Source organism: Spermophilus citellus, assembly GCF_964194105.1.
Source record: "Spermophilus citellus genome assembly, chromosome: 16".
NCBI classification, from domain to species: domain Eukaryota; kingdom Metazoa; phylum Chordata; class Mammalia; order Rodentia; family Sciuridae; genus Spermophilus; species Spermophilus citellus.
This window is the reverse complement of record NC_138196.1, coordinates 70,089,467-70,113,273: the sequence shown is the minus strand read 5'-3', so window position 1 is coordinate 70,113,273 and position 23,807 is coordinate 70,089,467. Positions and strand designations below refer to the sequence as shown.

The 23,807-nt window shown below is 38.8% G+C and overlaps 1 protein-coding gene across 2 annotated transcripts in view; it reads right to left on the bottom strand.

Moving 5' to 3' along the window:
* MARCHF1 (membrane associated ring-CH-type finger 1) overlaps positions 1-23,807 on the bottom strand; it is a gene marked incomplete at its 5' end in the record, with an annotated part of 738,150 nt that overhangs the window by 76,782 nt on the left and 637,561 nt on the right. For both annotated transcript variants that reach the window (XM_081268945.1, XM_081268944.1), the window contains 2 exons: positions 7,320-8,051; positions 8,316-8,395. In XM_081268945.1, coding sequence (XP_081125071.1) covers positions 7,320-8,051; positions 8,316-8,395 — 812 coding nt within the window. The remainder of the gene's footprint in view (positions 1-7,319; positions 8,052-8,315; positions 8,396-23,807) is intronic.

Sequence of the window (23,807 nt, the reverse complement as noted above, 5' to 3'; positions counted from 1 at the left end):
GCAGGGTTCTGCTCTCATCTTCTCAGTTATGGAATTTGCATGAGGGATCTTCACCCCCACTGCCTCGGTACTCAAGACTCCTTGGTCTTCTTCCAATGTTGAGCTGTCTCTTTGGATCTCTAGTTCCTTATATGCGACTGCCAACTACCAAATATCTCTTTCTGGATATTTGTTTTGTACTTCAACCTCTCATGCCCCAAGTTGAACTTATCTTTCCCTTTTAAATCAGCTTCTCAAGCAGAATGTTCTCTCAGTAGTAAATGATACTATAACCTGCCTAGTTTTCTAAAAATCAGAAACCTGAGAGCAGATTTGTATATGATTTACCATCAAGTCCTGCTTAATTTACTTTCAAAATATTTTTCTAAAAGTCCATGAATCCCATTCTATTCTCACAGCCACTGCCCCTTTTCCCTGAGACACAGCCATAGTTTTCTGACTGGCTCTGGTTTTCTCCCTTCTGACTTCAGACTTGCCCCAGCCAATTTGTTTTCCAGCAGCAACCTGAGTGGCCTTGCAAAATGCAAAACTGAGATTGTCATTCTTTGGCTTAAAAGTCTGCAGAAACTTTCTCCTGGTCTTTAGAAGAAAGTCCAAACTCCTAATTATGGTTGATAGGCGCTCTGTGATTGGCTGCAGCTCCTCCCCCATCTGCTAATCCTTCATGTAGGGAGTCTCCTTCACCTCTGTGTTTGTAGGTATCACATCTTTTAGCTGAAGCAGGCTATCCCTTCTCCCCTTTTCTTTGTTGACTTACTCCTACTTCTCCTTTGGATTTTTCCCTAGTTATTACTTCCTCAGAGAAACTTGCTTTGTTCCACTAAATGTGTTCCTTTAGCTTTGTTCATGGATTTTTTTTAAAAAACATTCATCTGCTTAATTGTTTTACCAACTAAAATATGACTGAATAAAAGATGGGGCCATTCTAGTTTTTCCACTGCATTGTCAGCTTCTAGGAAATTCCCTTCACACAAAGCAAGTTCTCAATGAATCATTGTTCAATAAATGAATGAATGAATAAATCAATTCATAGATTTGAGGACGGTAGTAAGAATGTCCATTTTAAGCACAATTCTCTCAAGGCTTAGGCCTGTTACCCCAAAGTTATCTAAATTAATTTTTACACATGCTAACTGTATTTTTAAAAGCATGATCTTGTTGCTCCTGAGAAGTCTTCTGCTATGAACATATTGAGCTTTAGGAAATCTTTCTCTCCATTTTCCCACACCCATTTAAAGTTATTGCAACTTGTAAGAGTTCAAAAAAATAGACTTTTTTTAATCAAGTTTTATTTTGTTTTTTCTCAAGAATCTTTCTTAATAAAAATGAGAATATGCATATAATATATAAAAGCTCTTGTATAATATTAAAAAGTCCATCTTCAAATTCACTCTCTAACCCAAGTTAGAGCTGGAACATTACCAGAAACTATCACTTACCTTTGTCATTTTCCTCTTTTAAAGAAGAGGAATTCAGATGGAATTCAGAATTCCTTATTGGTTTTACAGTATATTACCCAGTTCTCACTGTTGTCCGTGCAGTCTCCTCTCTGAGACCTCACTAACTTGAAAGCCATTTCAGAAGTTGTGTTTGAGTAAGGCAAGAATTGTCCTGAGTATGGCAGAGGACATAAATAAGTATCTTTTATGACCCCTATGTTCAAAGAGTGGTTATTCTACAAGGATAATAGAATGAATGCATGTGAAATTTGAGAAAAATTGAATATTAAATATGTGACATTCACTATAAGGGCTATAGGAGTTCCAAGAAAGAAAAGATCATTGTGGACCATGATAGCTTGGAAAAGCTTCATGGAGGAGGATAAAAATGAGGTGACTGTGGAAGCAAACCTAAGAATGAGCATTTGGAAGAAAAAAAAAAGAAAGACATTTAGGAGGAGGAGGATTTGCATTTGAGGGTGATATAGTTGAGTGCTACTGGTTTTGTTTTTCTTTGTCCTGCTCACAATTCTTTTTCACTCCAGGTACTGATGTTGCTCTTTTTACTGTTGAAATGTCATTTCCTCAACTCATAAAATGTTGGAGGGATTACAGATAGTTGCATATTAAATCTAGTTTTCTTGCCCAAGGACTTGACCCAAGCAAAATGCTCCATGCCCCTGGTGAGTGAGTAAGACCTAGGGTTGGCTGATTATATTCCCTCCCTCACATTTTATATTAAAATACTTGAAGAGATCATTTCTCTTTTCTGTTAGGCCACACTGATAAGATATAATCCTGTCCACACTCTCTCTTTCCTCTTCTATATAGAGAAAGCTTGTCTGTAATAGAAGAAAATAACAACACACAGGAGAGAGAAGCACATTGTTTTTTTTTTTTTTTTTTTTTTTTTTTTAACTTTCTGGAGTCCCTGAAGTCATCTGCACACCTGGCTTTAGTATTCCTGTGGTTAACACATACCTTTCTTGCTTAAGCTCATTTGAATTGGTTTCAGTCAATTTTAACCTGGTAGGAAAGTCCAGACCAAAACAGGTAGCAGGGCTAATGGGTGGATGTGGGGAGAGATGGAAAGTGTAGGGATGGCCAGAATGGAACAATAGGGATGAGAAAGGAGGCACAGATCGGAGGCAACCTCTGGAACATTTGACAGGACTTTGTTGGAGTTCCACATCCAAGGTAGAAGGAATGAGAGTCAAAACTGAAAATTCAGAAAATGTGTGGACTCACTGATAGAAATGGGGGTAGTTGGGATGAGGAAGTGGGTTTAAATGGAAGCAACAGTCAAACCATGACAACTGAGTTCCTGGTAAACATGCCACCATCAGCCTCTGGCTTCAGTGACATGATGCCCACTATGCAGGAATGACACTGTGAAGTACAGCAGAGTGACCTACTTGTGCTTTGTGCCAGCAGTCCAGGGAACATGCTAGAAATCTATGGACATTCATAATGTAGCTTTCCAAAGTTCCCCTTTGGTTCCTTTTCCTTCCCACCCAAAACAAGGGGAGAATTTGTAGCCCAGACAGTGGTTCTCAAGGTGTGGTCCTTGCATCTAAAGCATTAGTATCACCTGGGAACATTTTAGAAATGCAAATTCATGGGCCCAACCACAGAGTAAGGGAAAGTCCAAGGGTGACCAGTGATCTGTATTTTTACTAGTCTTCCACTCAGGTTTCAGAACCACTGGAGTAGAGTATCCTTAAAGATTGGTTCCAAAGGGGGTGGGGTAATCGAACACAATGCTGTGATTTCACATAGTAAGCATGAATCCTACAGAAAAAACACATTTTCCTTATGTATATTTATTAAAAAACAATATGTTGAACATGTGCTATCTGCTAGATATTGTTCCAGATACTTTGGATATGGCAGTGGGTGAATCTGACACAGTTAATCACAAAACACTGATATTTAGCAATTAAAAATGATGGAAGTGACAGCCAAGGGGATTGACTGTTAGGAGGTCAGGCATGTGTCCCCAAAGAAATGACATTTAAACTGAGAAAGAATGATGAAGAATTAGTCTGGTGAGAGTCAGAGACAGTGCAATGCCAACCTCGGTCATGAAAGGAAGAGACCAGCACTAATAGGTCACGGGGAATGACGTGTGTTGTGGCTGAAGACCTGATAGGGAGATCATTGGGGGACTTGAAAATCATGAAAGATTTTGCCCGTGCCACTGAGGGCAACTTAGAGGCCTTAAAAAATTCAGTGAGGGGCTAAGATGTTCTTATTCATGTTTTCTTTTGTAATATATGTATTTTTTTCTGTAAAAAGGGCGAAATTTTCCCACTGTGCACAACTGTGGGTACGACAGCATGGTGATTTACATTCCTTCCATGTTACAATTGGCTGATAGAAACACTATGTCTCAATAAGGCCCGATGAGGGTATGAAAGAGGATATAGTGTCCATGTGAGGACTAAATGCCAGGAACAGAAAAGGAGGAAGGGCTTCCGAGCTGCTTCTGCTTTGTGGTTGTGGCTGATCCCGTCCTGCTCATGCATGTCTGAAGCACAGGAGTGCCAGTTCACAGGCGATTGCTGCTCTGTCACTGTCATCTACCTCTCTGGGCACCCTGGTGCGTAGGCTCTATCTACTTGGAGCCTTCACTCATATATGATCTTTTGTAGAGATAACTCACTTTTCCGGACATTGCTGTCACCTCCTTGAGAATAATTACCATGGCCTTTATATCTCCCCTGGCCTTGAGAAGCTTTCTGTGTTTAATATCTATTTTCCTGTGTTAATACATCACGTTAGCATATGCAGTTACACATAAGCAGTGGTTTGTTGTGATGCTGTGTATTATTCACTGATGATTGAAAAATTATTCATACCCGGCTCTGCCTGCTCTCCTGCACTTCAGTATTATGTCTCATATTGTCTGCTGGACAGCTGACACCAGAATGTCACTACATCCTCAGACAGCCTGCCTAGAATTGAACTCATAATGTCTTTCTCAACTGACCCCTGACCTCTCCTGCCTGTGCCAATAACATCAGCATTTCCTGTCTCCCAACTCCCAACGTTTGGAGTCACCTTTGACTCCTTTGTCTTATGCTCTCACCAAATCTAGTCACTAAGATCATTCCTGTTCACTTGGTGGAATGCCAGTATGCCGTTTGTTCTTCTCTTTCCTTATCCATGAACAGGCATCCTGCTCAACTCACAGTGGGATACTTCTTCCCCAACTCCTCCTAAATCAAGGCTCCTCTATCAGCACACTCAAGGACAAGGATGGTGGCCCTCTCTATGTGACACTCCATCAGCCTGTTTTATTTAGCAAAGGCTTTTCTGTATTATTTTTAGTAGAGGCTTACTATGCAGAACCGTGTTGAAGATGGAGTCTGATTGAGAGTCTGATTGAAGATGGACTAAGAGAGGGCCCCTGACCCACCCTCAGCTTTTAAAGCAAAAACTTGGAACTTAAAAGTTTATTGAGGTCATTTGGAAGCAGAGTTACAGAAGCAACAATTCAGAATGAGTCAATATTTTCTTCAAAATGTCTTTTAAAAAAACATTCGTTGTTATCAATCTATGTGAATCTTCTAACCCAGCCACACAAATTCATAAAAAAAAATCTTAAATGCACAGTCAGTCCCCCATCCCTATCTGAGCTAATAATATATTACCTGACTGTAGTACCTGGAGCACCATCCAGGAAATGTTGCCAGTCAAAATTCTACTTTTCTCAGCCCTAATCCCATCCCTTTCTAAGGGATTTCTAAATCATTCCAGTTCTGGAGAGTTTTCTTTCTTCAGATTCCAATAATAGTTCTCTTTATTACATTCACTCTGTGCTACCTTAAACTTTTGTCTTTTCAGGTGTGCACTCAATTTCTCCCACTTAGAAAATAGGCTGCTTAAAGGAAAAAAGATCAAGTCTTTTGCCAGTTTTTATTCTCAGCATTCGGTATAATATGCTGCCCACAGCATTTGCTTAGATGGTGTATTTTGGTGCTAATCCACAGTAGGAAATAATAGCAATAGCCCACTGATCTCAGTTTCATTTAGTTAAGTATCCTGTCTGTGGAAACATTCCTCCAGAGTAGTATTCATGTTAGGGGAACCAGTCACCATGACTTTAATTGTTAGCATTACTTTTTTTCTCCGATTATCCTTAAGTATAAAGCTAGCTTCTTTGGCTGTCTTACTAAATAATGCTGGAAGTAGATTTGGGAGATGACAACAGATGGTTGCAAGTGGGGAGCTCTTAGTTTAGACCACAAATGATGTGTAGCCTATCCCTTACATGTTCAGGAAAGGCATGCATTAATCATATTTAAAAGATTGTAGGAAACGTGCATTAATACATAAATCAAATGGTGTCACTTTACTTTTAAATGCCTTTTACACCCCCCAACATGGCCCTGTGTAGTCCAGCCCATCCCACTTCTCCATCCTTATTTCCCTGTCTGCTTCCCCTCCCTCGCCACACCCAGACCACAAAAGCAGGTTTTCAGTTCCCTGCTCTCAGGCTCCTTCCCTCCTCCTGGCATCCTCTGCCTGGACGGCCTTCCTGCTTCTTTCCTTGATCAAGTTTTGTTGTATGTGGAGCTTTGGTCAGCTTGTCACTTCCTTAGAAGAATTCCTCTCTGATCTCCCAGAATAAATTGAGCTTCTGTGCTCCCAGATTCCTTATCATGACTCTAAATATAATAACTATGAAATAATTTGTTTCATGTTTGGGTTCTCCATGAGACTATAAGCTCTATCTTGTCAGAAACTATCCAAATATGCATGGTATTTTCAGTGCCTAGAGTAAAGCTGGATGCATAATAAATGCTTGAATTAATGAATGAACATTTTATGAATAACTATCTTATAGAACTTTCAGAGAAACCCTAATGTTATTCACATCTAGAAATTAATTTTTCTTGCTCCCCTGCCCCAAATGGGCCTGGATAGCTTTCTCTCATTCATGTGATTCACATGCAACACACACACACACACACACACACACACACACATACACACACACACGTTTTATAAAGTAACTTCAGTTTTATGAGAATAAAGTCAAACAGACATGCTTTATACAACAAAATCTGCACTTTCTCCCAAATAGAATCCAGTTTAAATGACTGGATATAATTTTAATTTTTTTTAAGTACCTCATTTATGCCTACTATCATGGATATCCCTATACTTCTTTTTGATGTTGTGTTATTTTGAAAATGGGTGCACTGGGGTAAAAAGTACAAGAAAGCAGTATCATAGCTATGAAATGTCCAAAAGTTGACATATTTTAGTGTGTGATTATCAGCAAAGTTAATGTGCTCTCATTCCCTAAAGGCTCCAGTAACCCCACTGAAATGTCCATGAACCGTTTCTCTGTCCTTTCAGTCTTGAGTGACCCTGCTGAGTCAGGCAATTGGAGAACAAATTAGAGCCCACTGCACAGGCGATTTTTCTGATGCAAAAAAATCTGACATTAAAGAACCTAAGCCATGAATAACTTTCTGTCAGGATGCTAACATTTCACCAGATTCACATGAAATGATCTAAGGTTCCACACACTTCTTACTCATTTGTTCTCCATTATTTTTGTCTTAAGTGGAATGGGCACAAGCCTCAAGTGCTTTGGTAATCCCTTTTCCAGGATAGGTGATTATTCAACGATAAGAAATGGAAGAAGAAACCTAATTCTGTAACAGCTTTCGAAAGCCCAGATACTTTTGCATTCTTCTTCACATACCCAGCTTTTCTCATGTTATCATCTTATAGCCTATCAGACAAATAACAGCATGAATAAATGCCACATTTTGAGGGTTGATCACACACAAACACATACCCAACTCACAGCAGGAAGAAATCTACTAGGAAGACATCAAGTCTATCTCTATAGCAACTGACCTGCACACTGCTAAGTGATCATCGTAGGTGGCTGGAGGATTCTGAATAGCGTTATTCACCTGGAGCCCTGTATTGTCCATGGACTGGCTGCCTCCTGCAACTGCCAGTATTTCAGTGCTGGAATCCATTTCTGAAAATCCTTTCTTGATTGTTTCATTTTGCCTAAGACTGTGCAAGAGCTGAGAATCCCTGTGGTGGTATCTAACTTTGTTTCTCTCATGGTTCCTTGAGGGTCTCTTCGTCTCAAAGGATCCTTCTTGGTACCTTAGGACTTTTCCTCTGCATAGGTTTAAAGAGCAACTCTCACATTCCTTTGGCTCCTGCTGCTTCTCACCTTTGGATCCCAGATCGACAAGCTCAATTCCATTAGGAGTGGAAGATGCAGCCGAGTTTCCACAGGGCTTATTATTATTTCTCCTTCTTCGTGACAGTCTGAACTTAACCTGGGCTCTCTTTTTTGTCTGAATCCAGTGATTCTCATCTGTGGAAGATGAGTCTGAAGAATCTGTGTAAAGTTCTCTCCATCTGGGGCTTGAGATCTGGAGGTGGAAGTCATTTTTCCCCCCTTTTATTTGTTCTTCTGCATGCTTGTATCTCTCGGAGGCCCTTCTCCTCCTCCTAGGCTTCTGTTTTACTGGCTTCTTACCACACTCCTTCCTAGCAGGACCCAGCACCACGACAGGGGTGCAGTGCTCAAATGCATCTTCTGACATGTCATGTAAGATGGAAGATCTGGACAAAGCAGCAGGCCAAGGATGGGAGATGGGAATGGAGAGGAAAGTGATGGAAAGACAGAGGGAAAGAAAAAGAATGATGAAAATGATAGCATGGCCAGAAGCTGGTAAATAAAGATCAAAAGGAGAAAATGAACTAGAGGGGAGAGGCGAACTAGAGGAAAATAAAGCAGAAGCAAGAGCTACACATTCTCATACTAAAACAAAAACACAAAACCCCGGTCTAAGCAATATTGAATAAGATTATTTGCTCAGCACTTACCTGCAAATGTCCTGAGTGGATGGACAGACAGACAACCTTGACTGGCTCCTGGGAGCTGCCCCTGTCGTTGGGCTGCTGGCCTGGAGAAACAAGTTAGATAATTTGGCATCTTGGTTAAGGTAATACATGGTCGATATCTTGCTTTTTTTCCACATATTTAAAAAATTACAACAAACGTGGCTGCCAGTCATGTTGATCACAGTGCAGCTCACAGAATGCAGGAAGTCAGAGGCTCTTTTGCAAAAGTAAAACTCATTTTGAGGAACTTGGAACAGCTGATTTGCTGTACCACTCTGCTGTTGCTTCACACCATAGAGGAAGATGATTCCACAAGTTTCTATTCTATTTACTATAATCATTTGAGTGGACTAGCTCAATTTGCCTGGGAAACAAATAGGTAACAATGGGAGAGCCCATGAACCAAGGGAGTGAAATGCTATTATGTGATAAAGATGATAATAATCTGGGGAGCTGAAATAATCAAATAGCCATGAGACTGCTACATACTGCCTTGAGTTAACACTGAGGCCCCATGAGACAATATATTTGAAAACACTTTGTAATATTTAAAAGCCTGTGGTTGACATAATTATCATTTCATCAGTGGAACTAATAAAATCATTCCATTGCAACAGTATTGACCTTTCATATGTTTTTAACCCTGTGACATATTGAGCTTGAGAATGAGAGCCTGAAATAATTCAGGTTATTATCACAAAGTTGAATACATTTCACTACATTTTCTACCTTTGAAATACAGCATTCTCTTTATTTGACTTCTTTAAGCTATTGTTTTTAACACAGAAGATGACGATAAATGGAAAGCAAGAGTGTACTGGTAATTTACCCTGTGCGTTGTGTTGTTTTCTGTTGTGGTGTTATCTACTATTTCTAATTCTCACAATAACTTCACAATGAGAAATAATAAATTATAGTTTTTAGTAAATATTTATGCCAGTCATTATTTTAAGCCATTTCCACATATTCAATTAATATAGTAAAGGCATGTAGTAGATACTGTAATTATTTGTGTATTGCAGTTGAGGAAACTGAGAAATTAGGGCAGATTTTCACTCGTAGGTGGTGGAGCAGAGATTTGGACCAGGAATCTGATTCTGCCATCTGTTCTCTTATCCAGCAGGATAGCTTCTCCCCCTCCACACATGAGGAAACCAAGTGAGTTACCAGTCTAGATTCAGGCCTATCTGACTGCATAGATGAGATAAACAGCTAAGTCACCAGGACAGTAAGAATAAGAGTAAAAAGATTAACCCAAATTTCACAGAAGCTCTAAAAATTCTCACATTAGAAATATGGGAATCATCTCTTGCTGAGAATTGTGGGATCCAGAGAGAAAGAGAAATTAATTCTTACTCAAGACATTAGAAAAACATGGGAAGAGCATGTCCAGTAGGCTGAATATCAGTCCTTCAAAGATGTCCACATCCTAATCTCTGGACCTTGTAGACAAGTTTCCATACATGGCAAAAAGGACTTTACATATGTAGTTAAGAATTTTGAAATGGGAAATTTATCCTGAGCTATCCTGGTAGGCTCAATATAATCATGAGGATCCTAATAAAAAGGAGGCAATGGAATTAAGTCAGATGGCAAAAACAAAGGATAGAAGAGTAGAGGTCAGAGAGAAGGAATATGCCACACGGATGATGGCTTGAAGGGAAAGGGACAAGGCCTGAAGTGAAGGACCGCCAATGGTCTGTGGATACTGGGAAAACGTTAGAAAAGAGTCCTCCCCTTGAGCCCAAAGAAGGAATCCAGCCCTGCAGACACCTTCATTTTAGCCCCATGGAGCCCATGTTTGGCTTCCAACCTCCAGAACTCTAAGATAATAAATTTTTGTTGTTCACAGTCAGCAAGTCTGCAGCCATACATTACACAGTTATTGGAAAGTAATATAGGGTGAGACACTCCAGCTAATCTTCAAAGGCAAACCAGACAAGACTCAAAACCACAAATAACATCATATTTCTCTGGCATTCAGAAATCTCTCACAAATCAATAAAGAAAGGCCAATTGATCTCATAGAAAAATGAGTGAAACACACAGGTAGTTCACAGAAAAGGAAATACAAAGGATCAAAATTCATATGTAAAAAGATGTCCAATTTTAAATAAGTAAACAAATGCAAATTTAGTTAATAATGGGTATCCACTTCCATTTAGCAAATGAGCACATTCAAAAAAGATTGCTAATACCCACCTAGTGTCACTGAGGTGTGGAAACCAATCATTGTCATATATTGTTGAAGTAATTGTAAGTTTTCACTTACTTGGAGGACAATTTGGTAAACATTTTGGTAGGAGGGACTGGGGATTGAATTTAGGGGCACTTAACCACTGAGCCACATCTCCAGCCCTTTTTAAATATTTTATTTAGAGACAGAGTCTCACTGAGTTGTTTAGGGCCTCACTAAATTGTTTCACAGGGCTTTGAATTTGTAATCCTCCTGCCTCAGTTTCCCGAGTCACTGGAATTACAGGCATGCACCACTGTGCCCGGCTGTAGAATATATGTTTAAGAGAAAAATTAAGTTTCAAAATTGCATACAGTGTGATCTTATTAGGGGAAATAGTGTTTTATTGATGTCTTTGCATATGACACAAAAAGCTTGGAGGTGTTCACAGCCAATCATTGACAGTAATTATCTTTATGACTTAGGATTACAGAAAGTCTTCAGTTTTCAAATGATCTGTTTCTATATCTAATTTTAATCATAGGAGGTTCATTTTAAAAATCATGTTTAGAATGTTGTAAATGGTGGCTATTAATATCAGGAATAAAGATTTGTGTTTGTCTCCAGTGATTACTTAACCTCTTTGAGCTCCACATCACCTTTCAACTAAATACAGAATAGTAACACATGCTCGAAAGGATTGGAGAGATGATAACATGAATTTGTGGGTCTGTGTTGTAGAATGTTTTAGGGTTGTAACAGCACATTAAGCTTGAAATATTAAAATTCTTTTTATGCATTCCTCATAAATCATGGACATGGACACGTGGACTCAATGGTATTTCCCTGAGGGAAAGACATGTGACAGCCTTAGGTCAGTGACTCTCAATCCTGGCTAAACAATAGAATTGCTGGGAAGTTTAAAAAAATATCTTTCCCTGAGCCTTATTCTAGAATCTTTTAGGACTGGGATCTGGACACAAAACCTGGACATCACTATTCTTAAAAACTGCCCTAGTTACTATAATGTGCATCCAGAATTACGAACTTCTGGCTTTAGTCAAAAGAGACACAGCTTTGCTTTTGAAATTTCACATTAGATGTTTTTCTGAGACTCCAGTGAGATAATATTGAAAGTTTGATTTTTTTTTTTGAGAGAGAGAATTTGGGAATATTCTCATCCTTGGATATCATTTTCATATAGCTAGAAGAGATCCTGGAATTCTAGACACAGCTTTACTGTAACCCTAGTCTAAGGAAAGAGAAGGAATGACCCAGGGAAAATTCTAGTATGCAGGAAGTAAAATCACAGTCTTTCTGCTGAAGAGCAAGACAGGGGAAAAAGAACAAGGGGTGAATCCCACTATCTCCATCGCCCATTTATCCACGGTGGGTTGAACCTAGGCTGAGAAGAGAGGCAGGGGTAGGGCAAGGTATGCGGAAGACTCATCAGGATATTCCTGGGGGAAGCCAAAAGCACAGCCTTGCTCTTCAAGCCTGTTCCTTTCAGTTCAGCTTTTCAGCCAGCAAGAGCAGTGCCTCTTGTGCACCTTTGTGGGGAGGTACAAGGGACAGAAGAGGATAGACGGGAGGTCTGCCTTTTCTCATCCTGAGGGGGCGGGGAGAGTGAGGAAATCCAGACACCATCAGTGCTTTCTTGGGCATGTGAAAGATAGCTGCAACTGCTCACCAGGGAGAGCAAGCAGGGTCCACCAGAGTAAAGTGAATGTGACTTCCTAACAGTGGGACTCAGGGCAGACTGCCCAGTCAAGAAGCCTGGCATTGCCTGTGCAAGCTGAAATAGGTGGGAGGCCAGAGCCTTGCTCAACTGTATTTGGAAAGTTGGCCACCAGCTCCCAGGCCAGGAGCATTTTACAACAGATCTGGTAAATCCAGAGGACAGAATCTGCACAGAGGCCCCTGCTCCGTGTGTACTCAGGAAATGGAAAGGGCAGGGTGAGAAGTGCTGCGAAACTGAATGCAATTAAGCTCTGAAGCCATAGTGACTGGAGTCATTTTTATTTTTCTCTTTTTAAATTAAACATTTCTCACATCAGCAATAATGGAAGTTCAAGAAAAAAATACTAAATGCCAAAGGCAGGGTGGCATTCATAAAAACTCCTGCACCATGATCTGAGGACAACATCTAGATATAGAGGAAAATGATTTTGAAGTGAAATTTAAAATCCTATGGAATAAAAGTGGTACATGTAGGAAAAAGTGGAAGAGAATGGCAGAGCATGTCATCTGAATGCCCCTTTTGACACACCAAGGTTTGGAAGGAGTTGAACATGGTTTCAAAAGGGGAAAATCAATTTTTGGCAATTCTCACTATTAGGAGAGTGGCTTGGAGCAGGGCTAGGTTCTTCAGCAGGTTAAAAAAATAAGGCACAACTAATAATGGGGAATCTAGCTGGCCTGGAGAGGCCCCAGAGAGTTAGTAGATGGCGCTATGTTGGTGTGCAGAGAACAAACTCAGCCTGGATGTATTTCCTGTTGAAACCCAGCATTGAAAAGCGAGATAGAATAATTATTGTCAGCAGGGAAGGCATGGCAGAAAATTTAGTTTGAAACACCCGACCATGTCACCTCCTGTTTTTCAACAGAAACAGGTATTTGCTTCTATTAATATAAACCAGGTCCAAGATAAGCTTTGTCGATAGTTCAGATTGAACCATTGTGGCCAGAAAATCATAAGACTAGTTCTGAGAGCAAGGATTGTCTTCCTGGGTAATGACGAGGGAACATTCTGTGAAATAGAAGAGGTTGGTTCATAGCACCTAGGCTGCCTAGTAACACATAGACTTCCCGTGAGCTAGATTGAGAGACAGAAGATACCCAGGTATCCAGGGTCACATCCTTTCAGTACACTTCTCATGACACCTGAGGTTCTAGTGAAGAGTTCCTTAAGCATGCTAGCCAACCTCACAATGACAGTGCCACACCTTAGGTGAGTGTCACTTGGTTTCTACTTATTCTGGGTTTTCTTGTGTTTTTGTTCAAGCTTGAAAGCGTGGGAGTTAACACCCCTAAGAAAACCCTTAATAAAAATGGACACTATGAGCTTGTGGCCAAGTGACCCATCTTATTGTTCCTAAGGTGGAAAATTCTGAAGTCATCTTGGATATTTCTCCAGAGCCCCATGAGAATCAGTCTTCCATTACTAACTTCAAAATGCAGTCGAAAAATTCACTCCCCTCCCATCCTTATCTCATCCTTCTGTATGTTACCATTTTTGATTCCTGGGAAACTTTTCAAACACACCAGTTGCACCAAAATCTTTGATACAGGTACTGCTTTGAGTGAAACCAAAATCGACAGAAAATTGACACCAGAAGTTGTGCTAGAAAGCAGACTGACGTGGTGGAATTTAGGAGCTGGATCATACTCATGGTTAGACATAACAAAACACTCTCTGCTGGTAGTGGATGGGGTGGAGATGGTGCCAAGTGAGCTGTAGCATCATAATTCCTGGACAAAGTTCAGGTGGTGAGAAGCATGCAGTAGCTTTAGTTTGGGTATAATCTACAAGGCCAGTGGTGTTTATAAGGCTATACACTTGTTAGCTGTCTTGGAAATTCTATGAAAGAGAACAAGTTCAACCAAGCCAAGGGCACTCTGTGAAAGCCTATGTACAAGTGTACCCCAGAGTATAAAAGGTGCAATCCCTATACAGTCCTCAATTGAAGGAAGGCAGAAGGTGGAGAATAAACACACCAGCTCACTACTTGCCTACAGCCTTGACATTTCTTAGGAGATCCTGCTGATCCCTGTTGCCACTTCAGTGAGGCCCATATCCTTCCATTGGCTTCTTCTATTTTTCTGTCTCACTCCTCCTTCTCTCTCATTCTTTCTGCCAAGGAAGCATTTCCCAAACAAACTACTTGCACAAGCACTTGTTCTAGGCTCTACTTTTGGTAGAACATAAACTCAGAGACTGGACAATCAGGAGGAGCTGTATTATCGGTGGGTACTGGGTCCATGAGTCCATGTAACAGAGTTTGAGTTACATACTTGGAGGATAAATCAGTTGATGATTGCCACTGCACCTGCTGGCCTTGGGGTATCTCCCATGCTCGGGTTGTAGCTCTGGTGCTTGATCTAAGTCTGACTGCAAGCACATCAAATATCAGATCTCGGCCCCTTCCTCAACTTGATGCAGTTAATTATTGAGACATAGGAAGATATTCTCACAGTTCTCACCACCTTCCATTTTTCTCCTTTTGACCCATGTTTTACAGGAATTTGAAACTTCCCTCCCTAAAGTACAACCCAAATATTTTTTTTCATTTCCTGAAATGGCTTAAATAATTCATCACTACCTAATAAATTAAATACATACATCCAGTTTGGGATTTTAGGCCTCTGTGTTCTGAATTCCATTCATTTTTCTGATTTTCACTTCATCTATTTCTTTTAATTCTGAGATCCCAGCAAGAACTAGCTCATTTGCTATTCCTAAACATTCCCCTACTTTTGTTTCCATGACTTTACAGAGAAGAGCAAGAATTAGCCTTGGAATTTCCCTTGAGGGCCAGTTAATTTTCCTAACCTTATGTGTACCCATTTTCTGAACTCCAAGAACCCTTTTAACTTCTCATATGGTATTAATCTGGCTCTAGCATTTAGTGCATCATCTGTGTCCTTGTCTAACCACTTCCAAACTGCCACACAGCTCTATAGCTAACCTTTTTTTTTCTTCACTATAGAACAGAGCAAAAGAGGCCACGTCTTGCTCATTCTGGAAATCTTCATGGTGTCTTGGGTATAGTGGGTAGTTAATAAAGAGTTGTGGGGTAGAATGGAGTTTGGTAATAGTTGAACTGAGTTGAATTGACCTTGGTAAATCCTGTCCTGATTGCAGTAGCGATAGAGATAACAATCACACCACAGTGAACAAAGAAGAAAGGGTTCCAGTCTGTTCTACAGGACAGCCAATTCTGCCCTGTAACAGAATAAATGAAGTGAAGCCAAAGTTTCATTTAAGTCCTGAGACCCTTTTCTCAGACTTTAGAGTCAAGAAGCCCAACAAATGAATGCTCACCTTCTATTTCCTTCTAAAGATATGGATTTCTATTTAGGGAATGACATAATTATATTATGTAGAGAAGAACATGTCTTTTTAACAATTTGGAAACAGGCAGGGCCTGTTTAAAGAGAAAACGTGGTAATTGAGGATAAAAATGAATTAAAATCTTTTAAATGCATGGCCCTATTCAGCAGCAATGTATTGTTTTAATTCGCTAGTTGGTACATTATGAGAGCTTGGTAATTTGTTCATCCCTTTAATAGGTGCAAGATTGAAATGGGGCTGGGGAGGGGAAAATAACAATTGGCTGGATGAGCAGAATAATATGTTCTTTGAAATGAAGCATTCTTTGTAATGGATGTTTATTTCAGATGATTACATTGTACAGTGCATTTAAATGGGAAAAACAAACAGGAGGCCAGCTGCACTAATTTTATCAAAGTTATTTATATCAGCAGTATAATTAAAGGCAGTAATTTCAAATTAGGTTTTCTGAGAATCCATTTATAGGCAATACAGGGCAACTTGTCTCCGTGGCATCTAGGCCATGATTGTGCTCTGGGGGTAATGTTAACTATTGCCAATTGGCCTTGGCATTTTGAAAATTAATTATCGTCTCAAAAGATTCTAAAGCTGTTGCTTCTTGCTGCCCTGACCGGTTTAGATCCACTCAACTAGGAGAGCCCGATATATAATTTATGGATATGACAAAGAATAATCGTGCACAATCATTTACAAATGGCTTCTCTTATTTAGTGATACATTAATAATGTCCCATGAAGCATGATTCTAGAACTGCAGATGGGAAATGTGGTAGCAGAAGCTCTCTCTTTTTTTTTAAGCTCCCATTAATTTCAGCAGTAGTTCATGAGTAGCATGTTGAAGAATGAAGTTTTAAATGGAATATTTCACTGGTTTAGCCAAAAATTATTTGGAAGACTCTTCTGGCTGTGAAATGATATTTAACAACAGAAAGATAAATAAATTTTGAATGTGTATTTATGCAGTCTCAACGCTGGAGGGAACCTTATAAAGGTGCCCTGATCTAACCCCCATCTGACACTATTATCCCATTCACAGTTCTCAATAGGTGATCATCTGGCCCCTGCTAGTAACAGGGAATTCACCATCTCCTGAGAATGTCCCTTGCATTTTCAGAGTGCTCTAACTACATCATCCTAGCATTATATGGAATACTGTTCGTCTGTCATTTCCAGCAAGAGTCCTGTGTTTACCCTCCAAAGCCACTCTTCATTTGCTTAATGCGTAAGTCTTTTCATATCATAACATTTATTTCTTATTGATGCTCAAATATACCAATTTTTTTGTACCCCATTTGGTCTTTTTTCCACATTATGTATGTTTGGAATATACATTTGAAATATACAAGCCTGGAATACACATTTGGAACAATGAATAAATAATTTAATTGGGAATAAGAGGCAGGTGACAAATCTGTAAAAAAAAATATTTTCCACAACACTGGGTGGTGTCAGGTTACATATTCTACCTTGTTTGTGGGTAATCAGTGAAAGGTTCTGAATAAAACAATGATGATAGATGTCCTTTTAAAAAGAATAATCTATCAGAAAATAAGATCAAAGAAAATTGACCTTACCATAGCACTCAAACCCTGAGAAATATACTAATTCATCAGTGGGATAGAATAAAGAGCACAGAAATAGACCTAGATGACATGGTCAATTGATTAATTACAAAACTGCCAAGATAACTTAACAAGGAAAGAAATGTCTTTCTTTCTTTTACTGGTTCTGGAAGAAATGCATAGCTACATGGAAGAAAATGAGTCTCAACCCTTACCTTACCACATATAAAAAATTCCCTTGAAGTGATTTATAAAACTAAACACTAAACATTATAAAACTCCTAGAACAAAACATAGGTGAAAATCACTGACCTTGGAGTAAGAATCGATTTTTTAGAAAAGACACAAACAGCACACAACTCATAAAACACAATGTTGATAAATCAGACTTTATAAAAATTAAAAACTTTTTCTCTCAGACACAAAGAAAGAGAAAATGAAAAGTATAATATTGGATAAAGTACTTGTATTGGAAATACATAAAGAATTCTACACTTTTATAAATCAGTGATATATATATATATATATATATATATATATATATATATATATATATATATATAGACAATTCACCAAAAATGGTGTAAGTATTTGAGAAGACATTTGAAAAGACATATGATTTTCTATGTGCCTAGGAAAAGCTGCCTCAAGTCATTAATCATCAGTGAAATGGAAATTAAAGCCACAATGACATATCGCTATGTACCCATTAGAAAAGCTACAATTAAAAGTGCTAATGGTGTCAAGTACCAAAAAGGATACAGAGCTACTGGAACTTCTGTACATTGTTGGAGGAATTGTAAAAATGAAAACCATTTGGAGCTTTCATATAAATTTAGATAAACCTACCATGATCTAGTCATTCTACTCCCATGTATTTACCCAAGACTAATTAAAACAGGTATCTACCCACACCAATACTTATACAAATGTTTAGAGATAGCAGCTTTACTTCACAATAGGTCCAAACCATAATAAACCAAGATCTGCAACAATAGGTCAATAGATAAGAGAAATGGCCTATTCATATTGTTAAATACTATTCAGCAAAAAAGAAGCGGTGGATATATGCAACATCAGAGTTGAAATCTAAAATAATTATGCTGAGTGAAAGAATCCAGTTACAAGAGCACATACAGTGAAATCCCATTTATAAAGCAAATGCTTCTATAGTGACTCAAGTCATATTAGAGGTTGCTAGAGGCAGAGGCGGAAAGAGGGGAAAATTGACTCCATGGGAGTCCAAAGAGTTTTAGGAAGTTGACAGAAATGTTCAGTGTCTTGACTGTGGCAATGTTTAAATCAAAATTCATTGACTTAAACAGCTTAACGGGTTGCAATCTGTTGTTCTATTCATTCTGTTTGAAATAAGTTTATTTATTTTTATTCATCAAATAAATTAGATAAGAATTAAAAGTTTAATTTGACAATAGTGGTGGAAAAACACAAATTGGAGGCCATAGAAGCAAAAAAACATCTTTATGTTCAAGATAAGGGATTATAAAGTATTTTTTTATATAGGATGAAAAAGGGAATGTAGATAAAAGTCGGAAGGACATAAAAAGAAAGATAATAGATTAATAAGTCGAAAAATAAAGATAAGGAAGTAGAGCAAAGTTGGCAATGGAGAAAAGACTGGAAAGGAAAAAGCTAAGAGAAGACGAGAAAAAAAAAAGAAAAGAAAACAAAGAATAGAAAAAAGAGCAGGAAAGGGAATAAAAAAGAAAATGTATATATGTTCATACCTACTGTATTTTTTAGAGAGGAGCCTATATATCTGTGGTTTTAGAAATGTTATGTACCCTAGTAATGATTTATTCTATAGTTTCATAGAAAATAAAATTACTTAGCTACTTTGCTATGCTAATGTTCTAAGTCAAAGCTTTTGAGATGTGAAGCATATTAAGGCATATCTTAACCTAGAATAAACAGTTATGCATGAAGATTCAAATATATAACAAAACCAATTGAATATTATATATATCCTGCCTCTTGCTTTGAAGAAGATTTAATAAATGGTATGAAAAATAGTTGGATAATTAAAAAATGTATTTGTATATATCTTCTATCTTGCTCAGGAATGAATTTAAGGTAATGTACCCAACTTACAAAAATACATCCAATATGTTGACACAAACAACATAAGATACACCGTGATTATATTAAAAGTAAGAAAACCCTAGAAGAAAATATAGAGGGAGAAACTTCATGACATTGGTTTTGGTAATGATCCCTTGGATGTAATAATTAAAGCACAGTCAGCAAATGGGAAAACCGATAAATTTGACTGCATAAAAAGAGTATGCTGTGCATCCATGGAAACAACCAACGGAGTGAAAATTGCGTCCTGAGGAATGGGAAAAATACTTGCAAATCATATTTATATATTTTTTAATATTTATTTTTTAATTGTAGTTGGATACAATACCTTTATTTTATTAATTTATATGTGGTGCTGAGGATCGAACCTAGGGCCTTGTGCGTGCTAGGTGAGTGCTCTACCGCTGAGCCACAACCCCAGCCCTTATGTTCATATTAATGGTCAATATCCAGCATGTATAACTTAATAAGAAAGTAGGCAGCCTGATCCAGAAGTAGGTAAAGAACTTATATAGACCTTTCTGCAAAGGAGACACTCAAATAGCCAACAATCACAAGAAACTATGCTCAACATCACTAATCATTAGGAAAATGCAAATCAAAACTTGTTTGATATCACCTCACCCCCATAGCATGGCTTTCATTAAAATACACCCATACACCCAAGCACACCCAAGACAAGGACAGAAGGAGAGACAGAGAGAGGGAATATGATAAGTCTTAGGAAAGATGTGGAGAAATTGGAATTCTTTTGCTCTATTGAGGGGAACATAAACTGCTACATTTACAATGAAAAACAGTATAGCATTTCCTCAAAAAATTATAAATAAAATTACTCTTTGATTCAGCAATCCATTTCTTTAATTCTTTAAAAGAACTAAAGTATAATTTCTAATAGAGACATTTGTGCACTCATGTTCATAGCAGCATCATTCACAATAGCTAAAAGGTAAAAGAAACCCTTTGTCCCTCAATGGATGAATGCATTACAAAAATGTATTTATATACAATAGAATATTGCTCAGTCTTAAAAAGAAAGAAAATCATATCACATGGATGAATCCTCAGGCTATTATGATAAACACAATAAGCCAGTCACAAAATGACAAATACTATATGATTTCACTGATGGGTACATGAAATAGACAAATTCACAGAGGCACAAGTAGAATGGGGGTTGCTGGGGGATGGGGGAGGAGGAAAATGGAAAGTTGTTTTTGAATGGATATAAAATTTCAACTTTGCAAAATAAAAAGAATCCTGGAGAGTGATTACATTCAAGTGTAAACACTAGTGTTTGGATATCATTTGAGTATCTCTCAAGGGCCTATGTGATTGTAAGCTTGGTCCCCAGGGTGTCATTAGAGGAAATTGGTGGAAGCTTTAAAAAATGAGGAATGAGGGTGTTCTTGTGTGACTCCTTGGTTGTTTTCATGAGAAGGTTGTTATAAAAGGAGCAACCCTGGTCTCTCTCGATTTGTCTGCTTCCTGGCTTGAGAAGTGATCCTTCCTCTACACACACTCCACCACCTGCCATCTGTCATGGGGACAGATCTTGCACCCTGACATTTAAACTTTCAGCCTCCAAAACTGTGAGATGAATAAACTCCTTTTGTTTTCTTTTTCCTTTTTGCAGCACTGGAGATCAACCAAAGACCTTGTGCACTGTGCGTTCTACCACTGAGCTATGTTCTAGTCGTCATACCTCCCAACTATTTCTTTCTTTTTTTTTTTTTTTTAAAGAGAGAGTGAGAGAGGAGAGAGAGAGAGAGAGAGAGAGTGAGAGAGAAGTGAGAGAATTTTTAATATTTATTTTTTTTTTAGTTCTCGGCGGACACAACATCTTTGTTTGTATGTGGTGCTGAGGATCGAACCCGGGCCGCACGCATGCCAGGCCAGCGCGCTACCACTTGAGCCACATCCCCAGCCCCCAACTATTTCTTAAAAGACAGTTTATCTCAGGCATTTTTGTCATGGAAATGAAAAGATGACTAATACAGAAAATTGGTACTGAAGACTGGAGTTGTTACTGTAACCATACTTGCAAATAGGGAGCAGGCTTTGGAACTGGTTAAGTAGGGTTGGAAGAATTTGGAGAAACAGGTCAGAGAAAGCTTAGAATGCTTTCTAGCATCCCAAGCAAGGCATTATAGGTGATTTTTGGAGATAGATCAGAAAACTAGGAGACTAGAAAAGAGCTAGAACATCTTAGCAATTGGATAGGTAAGTAGTTGTGATCAGAATACTGATAGAAATGTGACCAGCAAAGGCCGTAGAAATGAGATTCTCAGATGGAAATGAGAATTCTATTGGAAATTGGACCAAAGGCCAATCTTGTTATACTGTGATGGAGAATCCAGCTGCATTGTGTCCATGCCTTACGACTTCATGGAAGCTTAATTTAAGAATGATGGATTAGTTTATTAGGCAGAGGAGATTTTGAAACAGCAAAGCAATCGGGCTGAGGTATGAATATTACTAGCTGCTTTTATTCAGTTTTGCCGTGAGAGTGAGGAACAAAATAAGCAGGAAGATTGAGAATATTTGAGGGAAGGGGAAAACCAACAGCAACAAAATATGTGAGGAGGCAAATGTGTGGTTTAGAAGGGGGTGAATGAGCTGCCACTTGCTAAGAGGTTAGGATGGATAAAGGGGACCTTATGCTTATCAGCAGGACAGTTGGAGAAAGGTGTTGGGGGCAGCTCGGAGTTCTACAGGGCCACCCCTCCCATGACAGGGCTGGAGACCTAGACATGAAAATTTGTTTTAGAGACCTGCCAAGGCAGAATTATTTCAGGAAAGAGCTCCTCACATCCCTGCATGCCCAGGACCACCTGGGTCTTTTAGTTTGCTGGGGAGGTGCTCCAAAGCCATTGCAGCCCTGGTTCAAGAGGGCCCAGGTGCAGGTCATGCCAGCAGTTGACCTTGGCATTGTCTACTCAATGCTGCATTTGCAGGTATATAGAATGCAAGAATTCTGGGGTCACGGAAGCTTCCAATGAGATTGCCAGGAAGCCTTGAGAAGCTAGGGGACCCCTGTGTGGAGCCCCTGATGAACGCAGTGGAGCTGTGGGAGTAGAGCTGTAGGGGAGACCACAGAAATGCAGAGCCTGCCACAGGCCGTGTCAGCCTTGGAAAGCCACTGGCACTGGGGGTCGCAGCCTCAGAAAGCAGGGAAGTCTGAAGGGGGAGTCTTCCTAACTCCTTGGGGGCCCAACCCCCACCACAGTGTGACTAGGATATCGAGTTGGAGCTTTAGGGTTTCATGTTGCCCTACTGTGTTTTGTTTTGCTTTGGGCCCGTCGTCACTCCTTTCTACTTCCCTATTCCTCCCTTTTAGAATAGGAATGTGTCCTCTGTGCCTGTTGCACCATTGTATCTTGTATGTACCTTTTTTTTTTTTAAATTTTTATTGTCTCACAACTAAAATCAGATGAGACCTTGGACTTGGATTTTCAAGCAATGCTAGAACAGTTAAGTCTTTGGGATTCTTGGGAATGGAATGAATGCATCTTACAATGTGAGATAGATAAGCACTCTTGGGGATTAGGGACAGAATACTATAGTTGTGATGTGGATTGGATGTCCCTCAAGGGTCCATGTGATTGGAGGCTCAGTTCTCAGGTACTGGTAGGTAATGGAGAGTTTAAGAAGTAGGGTCTAATGAGAAGTATTTAGGTCATTGGGAAATTGGGGCAGTTCTAATGAAACCCCTTGGTAGTTTTCATGAGATGGTTGTAAAAGGAGAAAACCTGGCCCCTCTTGCCTGCTTTTTTTTCTAGTTTGAAATGTGATCCTTACTCCATGTTCAGTACACCATCTGCCATGGGGCCAGAGCATGGCTATGCCCTTTGCACTTTGAGCCTCTCAAACTGTGAGCTAAATGAATAGCACATCTCAGGTATTTCATTACAGTAAGAAGAAACTGCCTAATACAATGAGTGTAGTTAATGCTCACTATAAACTTAAAAATAGGTAAGGGGTAAATTTAAATATATGTATATAAAAATAAATTTAAATAAGTATATATATATATATATATATATATATATATATACACATACATACACATATATGTACAACTAGAAAATAAATGTAACTTGAAAATGAGATAAAATGAAGAAAATGGGACAAAGGGAAAATAATAGCAGAAAAATGAGGTCCATACCTTTGAGTACACTGATCAGAATAACAACCCCAAATTTGGTTCTAAGTCTTCCAGTTTCTGATACAAAGAATTATATGGTTTACGCTGTCCATAAGATAAAAATAAACTGAATGATTAGAAGCATCACAATGCTAATACTGAAACCAAAAAGCACCGTAATCTCTGGGTGATAATTTAGAAGAAACAGTGATGAATACCTACAGACAATATGATTTTATAATTAACAGAGCTATGAGATTCTAACACAAGTTCATTATTAATTTCCAATGGTATAATGCACCATTCAGTGTAACATGAAATTTTTTATTTTGACATTATTATTATTATTATTCAGAAAATAATAATAATGGGGCTGGGGTTGTGGCTCAGCAGTAGAGTGCTCGCCTAGCACGTGT